General features: G+C 29.3%; 1 protein-coding gene across 1 annotated transcript in view; it reads left to right on the forward strand.

Moving 5' to 3' along the window:
• Positions 1 to 8,672, forward strand: part of LOC106463344 (ras-related protein Rab-1A-like) — a 22,438-nt gene extending 13,766 nt beyond the window's left edge. Inside the window, exons 2-7 of the mRNA XM_013923368.2 lie at positions 1,149 to 1,221; positions 2,808 to 2,855; positions 5,011 to 5,058; positions 5,355 to 5,450; positions 6,017 to 6,148; positions 6,560 to 8,672. Of these exons, the coding sequence (XP_013778822.1) occupies positions 1,149 to 1,221; positions 2,808 to 2,855; positions 5,011 to 5,058; positions 5,355 to 5,450; positions 6,017 to 6,148; positions 6,560 to 6,760 (598 nt within the window). The 3' untranslated portion in view covers positions 6,761 to 8,672. The remainder of the gene's footprint in view (positions 1 to 1,148; positions 1,222 to 2,807; positions 2,856 to 5,010; positions 5,059 to 5,354; positions 5,451 to 6,016; positions 6,149 to 6,559) is intronic.
• The last annotated feature ends 1,295 nt before the right edge of the window (positions 8,673 to 9,967 follow it).

Below are 9,967 nucleotides of genomic sequence, written 5' to 3' on the forward strand. Positions count from 1 at the left end.
CAATAATCTATATACATATATAATGTATAATAATGGTAATGTTACTGTATTTTACAAAATGTTAGTCGAGTAAAACACAGCCAAGACAAGTTACTCTGCACAGACCAAAGGTCACCTTTATGTTATATTATATGGTAACATGAGTGCACGTGAGCCACATCCTTTTAACTTCTGTATTTTTATCCAGGCATGACTGAAAGGTTAATATAATAAAAATAATAAATATATATAAATGTATAATGTTATGAGATTTAAGCTATTTAATCTAAACATTTATGTTTTTGTGTTATAATTTATGTTCATTCTAGAATGAAAGAGCCATAATTTATATGTACTTCCTAATTTTTTATGGTGGTTGCAAGATCTGTAAAATCTACCAAACCTGTACAGAGATTAATTACTGAAAATAACTGATAAAATATAGTTTTTTTTTAAGAAACATGTGATAACTATCTGAACATTATATAGATTTCGCATGTGAAATTTCAAAATTTTCTGATATAAAAGTATTTTTAATATTATAATTATATAATGTATTTTGATATTTCTTTGCATGATAGATAGGCAACATGTGAAAAGAAAAAAAAGGCAATAAAAAAGCATTGCTTTACAACTGTTAAGATTTACTAAAAAAATTGATATTTTGTGTATGAAAGCATTGTAATGTTTACTGATAATCTGCCTAATTTCATTAATATTTGCTTACTAATTTAAAAGTTACAGCATGAAATCTATAACAAGCAGAAAATGGTTACGAGGTCGGTCCTAGTGACCGAGCCCGTGCTGAAAGAGTTAAGTTTTTCCAATTTAACTAAAAACATTAAGTTATATATGTTTGATTATTTGTGTATACTTTGTGATACTGATTTATTTAGGAGGAAAAAAGTGCAGGTATGTTTTTAATTTAAATTTATTAGGAGACAGTTTCTTGAGTACTAGTTTGTTTTCTTGTTTGAAAAGCTTCAGAATCAACTCTGATGCTACTTCTAGCTGTACCTTGGAATCTACCTGTTAAGCATCTACTTTTGAAGCCCAGCTGACAGCATCAATGTAGCTTTTTTCATTTTATCATGCTCATAAAAAAAACTGTTTAAATAATTTAAAAAATTTTTTTTATTCTTAAAAATGCAATTATTTTATCATTTTAGTGATTATCTATTCAAACTGTTGCTGATTGGTGATTCTGGTGTAGGAAAGTCATGTTTATTGTTGAGATTTGCAGTAAGTATTTTTCTCTCTCATTATTAGATAATTTTCATGAAGATATACCTGAAGAAGACAGGTCTATGTTCTATCAAAACATGTTGTATGTTCCACCATAAATAAATCACTTTATTATGCTTGTAAATCTTTGATTGCCCACTTATTATCATGAAGGTATTTAAGAATATAAAAGAGTATAGAATGGAAATTCAGAATAACTCATTTATATACTAGTCTTGTGGGCTTTGCCTTTTGAAGGTGAAATGTTACATTTATTTTAAAATAATAAAATTCAGTTCTTATTTGTAACTATTATACACATACCCTGAAGCAAGACCTTAGAATACACTACAGGTAATTACATGTAACTTTATAGTAAAGTTTCGAGTCTTTCCCCAATAAAGATATGTGAGGTGGTAGAACAATCCATGAGTAGCTGCTTCAGAGATATCATGTATGGAAGCTTGGAGAGTGAATTCTGAAATGTGAGAAACACAAATATGTTTGAAATAACATTTCTGAAATTACAATTCCATGATGATCTTGTTTGATAGCCTTTAATATTTCATTTTTTATCAATATTTCAATAATCTATAGTGTGCTTACTTAAGAAATTCTGTTCATGACCTTCCATAAAATGTTATGTAATATGTTTTTCCAGAGTTTATTACTATTAAAATATCTCAAATATGTCAGTATTATATATCAAAATGCTTGGTCTAAGTTTTCTGCACTGCATATAAAGAAATATATATCTGTTGAAATTAATATTTGATACAAACTTTGTAGTGAAAGCGATGAAATAATCATGCTAAAAACAAGTAAACATTGCTAGAAGAGGACAACAGTTACCATTTACCTTTCACATAGACACGTGATTTTCTAAAACAGAAAGCTTACTTGATGATATAATATTCAAAACCCTTATAAAATAAAACTGTCAAAATTTTGTTCTTTTAAATATTTTGATTTTTCTCTGTGATGTGCAACTTGCATTGAAAAAAGTGATATTTCATAACCAAAATTATTCTTTTTGCATGAATGTGCCATTTATACAAGGAGAAATTCTTGCTGTTTACTTCACCTATATTTTATTCAGTTTCCCATAAACTAAGTAAGCTAAGTTTATTGGTTTTAGTATTCATTTATTTCACTTGCATTTTATTATTAAATCGTGTGGAAAATCTAGTTTCTGAATGTATTGCTTTTGGAAATGATTAATGTACATATTTGTAATTTTGTCACATTCCTAGTAAATAGTTTATTATCAGTTACAACATTATTCTGATTTGGTAAAAATGGGTTGTGAAAATTGAATTTAAGGTAACTTAATAAAACTGGCAGACAGTTACTGTTTGCCTGGTATTGAACTAAAAACTTGTAATTTTAACCCCATGTTGTAAAATATAATTAATGTGGTAACCTAAAGTTGATGCATGAATCTGTGTTCAGCAGGGATAATGCAATAAAAAACATATTCATATTAAGTGTACTTTGTCTTTCATTTTACTATATCTCTGCCTTTTTTTTAATACAGGTAAAACATTTTTTTCTGTGTAGATTTGTAATATCATAATTTTTTTTGTTGTTGTTTTTTTCCCCAGGATGACACTTATACGGAAAGTTACATCAGCACTATTGGGGTAGACTTTGTAAGTAATATTATATACTGTAATTAAGTAAGAATTACATGTACTGAATTACTCAAGTTTTAATATGCAAGTCTTGTTGCATACATTGTTGAAAAGATGCATGTCTTTTTAATAAAAAAATTTGTAATAGTTTTAATTTGAATCATGAAATTAACTTTTATTTTCAAAGACAAAGCTTGTTAGATTGACATGTCTTAGCATCTATAAACAGTCTGAAATGAGTTCACAGATAAATATATTTCACAAGTAAAAAGGAAAATTTAAGACTAAAAAAAAATAAATTGTATTTCAAGCAGATAACATTTTTTTAAATGGTCACATGCTATAGTAATATGCTTGCACATACAGATGAACATCCAAGAATTTTGGTAATCTTTTAGATTCTGAGTGACTTTAAAACCTCATTATTGTAATTTAAATTTACAGTCTTAGCTCTCACATCTAAAACATCTAATTGTGAAAAATGTACAAACTTTACAAAATGATAGCTAGCTCTGGTCTTTTTCAGTCTCATAATAATCTTTCTTTTTTCTTTTCCTTTTTAATGCACTACTTGGAACAGTTAATGGATGGTTGGAATTTTCTATATTCTAGATATTGCAAGGCCCACCTGTTTTTATTAAATAAAGTTGATGGCATCTCTGAGTGAAGTGATCACTCATGTGATTTAAATAACTCAAATCAATGTTCACAAACACTTGTTTAATACTACAGACTCTGTAGTACAAAAAAATATCAGAAAGTGTTTATTAGGAAGATACTTGATCACCTCAAACATAATGCAAGTTGTACATTGGTATGCTTAAAATGAGTAAATCAATGACTTTTTGGAGTAATAGGGCACACTCCTATTGTTATATAGCAACTGTTTTGTAGGGTGGTTAACATGCATCTACTCTGCTTAGGTGGTATGAAATGCACGTCTACATTTTGCTATGCACTGTTTGTAAGACTTATAGCCACTATGCAAATGGTTTCTTGAATTTAACTGTTTTCTAACTAATGTATGAAAATGTCCAAATGTTTTGGTTGGTATCTTGGCATGTTTCTCCGTCACTATGGGTTGGTTCTCTTCACACTCTGCATTTTTTCATACTTCTTACAAATAACACTTTGCATCTTTTACTTCTATTTTACCACAAATATGTGCATATCAGATCACATGAGCAGTTGCCTGATAATTGTTTTCTGTGAACTGATGTGCCATTATTTAATAACAGTAGAAAAACCCCCCGAATATCTCATAATTGGTTTGAGTAGTGTAAATATAAATTTTTAAAACATATACCAGTTTTAACTTCCAAAGCTTGGTACATCAAATTAATACATCTTGAATACAAGTTTAAGCTTCTATTATTGGCAAGTGTATTCTTTAAGAAACTAACTGATATATTTAGTTTTTAACTACCATAATTTTCCAAATATAATATGCCTGTAATCTTCACGAACATAGAATCAAATTTGCCTTATAACAATAAATATGTACCTAGACTTTCGCAATACTGTAATCAAAGCAACCATTTGATGACGAGAATGTTAGAGTGTCTGTATAATCTCTAATTGCACATTTGCCACAGTGCTTGCTACCTTTGAAATTGCAGCTGGCAAGTAAGCATTATCAAAATGTTAGAGAACTTGAAGGTTTTACTGAAAATTTTTTGTAGTTTTGAATATCGAACATAATGTAGAGGTAATTAGTTTTAGATTCCCAAAGATTTCTAAGTGTACATGTAAATAAATCTTAAAAATCACAAGACTTAGCTTCTTGATAATTTTATTTCAAAAGTCCTGTTTAAAGATACTGAAAATGAGAGACAGTTTTTATTTATGTCTTAGAATAAGACGTACCTTCGAAAAATAATATTTCTTGTAAGTATGCATTATCCTTCACAGCACATATCGGAAAAGATGGTCTGGACTGGCTGTGAAAAAAACAAAAAACATTTCGATTTCTTACATATATTATATTCATCCTAACTTCTAGATAAGTTTTTTATGAAAAAAACTATATTATGTTCCAAAAACTATAGTAACACAATTTTGTATTTTCTTATCATGTAGTATACTTTTAAATTATTTTTATGAATTGTACATACATAACCTTTAGTATTACATACTAAAGTCTCAGTGTAATTTATTGTCTTTATTACAACAGAAAATAAGAACAATAGAATTAGATGGAAAAACAATCAAACTCCAAATTGTAAGTATTGTGGCTTATTTTTTATTATCTTTTACGTATTTACTGAAGGATGGAACTATAATTGATTTTCATATATTATTAACCTTTATTTTAATTTACAAACAGTTGAAATTGTAAACAACATTTACTGTATAAACATAAACTTACAAAAGATCATTTTTAAGAAGATAAGTTTTATGTTTTGGTCTGTTACTAAATTTAGAGGTGTTATCTAGAGAATATAAGTCTGTTATATATACCTGACAAACTAGTATGTATATTATATTATAGTTCCACATGATACCCTTTTGTTTCAGTGGGACACAGCAGGACAGGAAAGATTCAGAACTATAACATCCAGTTATTACAGAGGAGCTCATGGAATTATTGTTGTTTATGATGTCACAGATCAGGTAGGTTGTTGCTTGTTATCTTACATTCTGCAAATTTTGAATGCTCAAATCATTACTTCGATTGGCCTTTAAAAATGTATTAAATAGATATGTGACTTTAAATACACATGTCGTAATATATTTGCTTAGAAGAAAAATTGTACTTTAGCATATTTCAAAGAAACAAGAATAAAGCAAGACAGACATTTCCTGTAAGTTGTAAAAAAAATAAAGTGCCTTTATTTAGATCAAAATATAAGTATTTTCTCTGGTCATATTTGATTCTAGCTCATGAATAAGTAGAAGCCATTTATGGTTGTGATATTTTATGGGACTAGAAAGACTTCTAATACAAAATGTTTGTGTGGTGGTTCTTCATATAATAAATTATGGATATGTTTATCTCGGTAGAAAAGTATGACTAACACATTTGTTCTTATAGAAACTGAAATACTGTTTTTTTTTACCTGTATTACGGGTACATTTCAAATGATATGTGTTGCATGCATATTATGTTATATGCAAACATCTGTTTATACAATTATATATGCATGACTGTTCAACAAGCCATTTCCTCTTTCTTTTAGGAATCTTTTAATAATGTTAAACAGTGGCTTCAAGAGATTGATCGGTATGCCTGCGAAAACGTAAACAAACTTCTGGTGGGGAATAAATGTGATCTCACGACGAAAAAGGTTGTGGATTACACTACAGCAAAGGTTTGTAAAAGTATCTTAATTTCATAGAAACCTACAAGACAAAAATAAATCAGACTTATTTTTCTCAATCTCACAATGATATGTATATTTTTTCAGTACATAGAATTTTTAAAGTATATTCCAATTTTAATCTCTGATACTTGACACTACAAACTAATGCATCATGTGTCCAGTAAATGTGGTGTTTTTAGTAAAGATGTAACAAATTGTTTAATGTAATGCACATTTTTATAAATCTTCTCAATACTGTTATGATAAATGAATCAAGCAGAGAAAATACTTATTTATAGGTATTGGTCCAAAGCTAATATAGAATATTTTTCTAATAGTGTGCTTTACTTGAGTACCTGCTTGTATTTATTTTTTTTTGTTTTAACATATGTTTACAACATATTCCATCATCTTGCTCAGGAGTTTGCAGACCAGCTAGGCATTCCTTTTCTGGAAACCAGTGCAAAGAATGCCACAAATGTGGAGCAGGCCTTCATGACAATGGCAGCAGAAATCAAAAACCGGATGGGGCCACCCACATCTGGTGGAGAAGCAATACGACCTGGAGATAAAATTAACCCCAGTACCCCTGTGAAGCCACAAGGCTCTGGCTGCTGTTAAAAACAAAAATAAATATAACTTCTTTTTTTCTTTCCTTTTTTTTTCTGTATCTAAAAATATATTTTTTTCCATCCCTAGTTTACATATTAAATATAATTAGTAAACATCTGGGAACCTGGGCAATTTATTAGTTTGTCCACATAACCTCTCTGACAAACATGAAACTGAAAGTAACTTGAAAGATATCTCTTCCAAAAAAACTCATTAAAGAGAAAAACCCCTTCTTTGAGAATTATCATATGCTACTTGTTCTGTGCTTTAAACTATCCATGTTAACATTTTTCATTAGTTTCCACATGACCATGAACCTATATAGTAAAAATATATATACATTAAGGTGACTGAAGATTACTCAGTAATGCAGAATCAGATACTTTATATATATATATATATTAATTTGAGGGAACAAAGTATTTAGTTGTGCTGAATTTTGGGTTCAAGTTGAATGATACTCTTCAAATGATATAGCTATTGAAGACAGGGAAGTTTCTCAAGAAGGATAGCCAGAATTCTTGGTAGCTCAGTGTGTTTTTTAATCAGTTCAAATTGGTAACAAATGTAACATTTTACAAAACTTCCCTCCTGTTCCTAACACAAAACAACTGATGATAAGTATCAGTATAGTTGCTTCAGATTCCAGAAAACCAAATTTGCTAGGAGATTGCAATATCTGATATCTATTGATTTTATAAAAACAACTGCCATCTGTTGCCTAAAACTGAACTGAGTTGTATATTTTTGACTTGGTGAACAAGTTAGTTTGTATTTATCAAGAGTTTGTAACCAGCTGATTAAAGGTTTATAATGTACAGCCTTCTAATTGTACTTCAAACAAAACATCACATGAAAAAGTGTTTTGATTTAGTCACTAATGCTCTATTACACTAAAGTCTGACTAGTTATCTGATCTATTATATATGATACTGAAATCAGTACATTCTATGGCTCAATCATTAAAACAAATATAGGGGTCTTATTAGCTATATCCTTTCTTGAAACATGTAAAGCTAGCATTTTTAATTTGTCAAATATCCAAGTTATACATTGATTTTGTAGTAATGATTATTATTCTATACATTTGATTTTGATACCTTGTGTGATAACAATGCATAATCCCTCTTGGTGCCTGTAATAGCATTTGTTTATATCGTAAATATGTATAATTTGATTTGGTAGCAAAAATGTACCAATATTGGAGAGTAACTTTAGGTAAAGCTAAAGAGGTGACATTGTACATGTACCATTCCAACTGTGCTGTATGTGTGAATGTAGTTGTTTACTCTTGTAAAGGTTTGTGTTAATTCGTTATTGACCATTAAAGCGTTTCTTGTAGGGTTTGTTTTTCAAGGTTTTTGTAAATATGAAACAACTTTAATAGATATGATAAGTGAAAGTTAGCAGAACTTTGTAAGAAAGTTTAACTATTGTTAAACACATTTAATACAAACTTGAAACGGAGTAAAATTAAAAAACTAAATTATAAAGTGTAAGCCAAGTTTAATAGTTATTTAACAATATCGTATCCAGCAACATTAAATAAATTACACTACAACTTGTACAAATTTAGTAATTCTAATTAAACCGAATTCAGACGATTCTGTATCAGTCATATAAAGAAACTGTGTAGGAAGAAAACGAGAATAAAACAGGTTAGATATCAAAATGGAGATAACTATTGAAAATGACAGGTATGGAAACTTAACTTTTCTTTTTTTTTTTATGACGAAAGAAGTAGTTAGTAAACATATTTTGTGTGTGTGTGATAAATGAGAATATGTTGTTTTGCCTATGGCTCTGTCACGTTATTCGTTCAGTTTGATTCTTAAACTTTTCTTGTATGTTTAATGCCCTGCACCTTATAATTGAAATGTATAAATCAAGAATTGGATTAAAGAAACTTTTAAGTACAGTATGAAACTAGCAGAATCACCTGATCGGAATTTGTACTATCATAATTACTGAGATAATTGAGAGCTAGTGCACGTGGATAACTTACATTCAGTTATATACACACACATCTATTACTTTCGATTTATTCAGGGTCCTAACCACTGTTTTATATTCAACTATAAGCTCGAAATAAACATATGAAATTTAATTAGTTGAGTTCTTAGTAGATTCCAGTTTTCAGGCAACTTCCATAAAGGAAAAAATTTAACTGGATTAAATTAATGCGAGTATCGTGATCCATTTCTCAACGCAGTATTATACAAACTTTTTATAGGAAATGTTTAATTGTCATTATACTTTTCAAATGAAATTATGTCGTATCTTATGCATGTGATTTCAAGTATGTTTTATTTATTCTGTAAATAAGATATTTCGAAGTCCCGCTGGTGAAGTTAAATTGAAGAGAGCTTTAGTTCAGATAAGCACCAAACAGAAAAATATTGACTTAGCCGGTTTCAGTGGACAAAACACTGATCAATGTATAAAATTTACATGTGATAAATATCAAAAGTATTTAGATACTCATTGTATAATTTTATTTTAAAGTTGTAACAATAAATTTGATCGTATATCTGGTTTATAGATGCAAACTCGCGATTTGCACAATTAGTGTCGGTTTTAGGTTGAGGTTTTCCTGTTGGCATTGCAAGACTAGAAATTTTATTAGTATCTTAAGAACTTGGACATAATTTCCTTGGAAATGAATAACAAAATTTTGTTTCTAAAGAAAACGTACTTCTGGAGTTGAGCATGTTTGTATGCTTGTTTTCTTTTAAGAACAGTACGATTTCAAGGTACGAGAAATTCCTTGTTTATCAAAGACCCCCACACGCGCACACATCATTACATAAATCATGTCGGTTGGAGTGTGATTTACTGAAAGCAATAACATGAACGTAGATATACATCTAGTCACGAGTAGTTGAAATATAATCGCTATATACCAGTCTTATACATAAAATTAGTGGAAATTTTGCCGAAAACGAAATATAAATTATTATAAAAAAATTAAGAACAACATCTATCTGAAAAATCAGTTTTAAATTGGAAGGTAATTCACGAAACAACCACAGTCGATATAAAGTCATTGTGGAAGGCCGTGTATCGGAACTACACAGTCGATATAAAGTCATGGTGGAAGGCCGTCTATCGGAACTACACAGTCGATATAAAGTCACCGTGGAAGGCCGTCTATTGGAACTACACAGTCGATATAAAGTCACTGTGGAACGCCGTCTATCGGAACTACACAGTCGA

The sequence above is a fragment of the Limulus polyphemus genome, unplaced genomic scaffold (genome assembly GCF_000517525.1).
Source record: "Limulus polyphemus unplaced genomic scaffold, Limulus_polyphemus-2.1.2 Scaffold1382, whole genome shotgun sequence".
NCBI classification, from domain to species: Eukaryota; Metazoa; Arthropoda; class Merostomata; order Xiphosura; family Limulidae; genus Limulus; species Limulus polyphemus.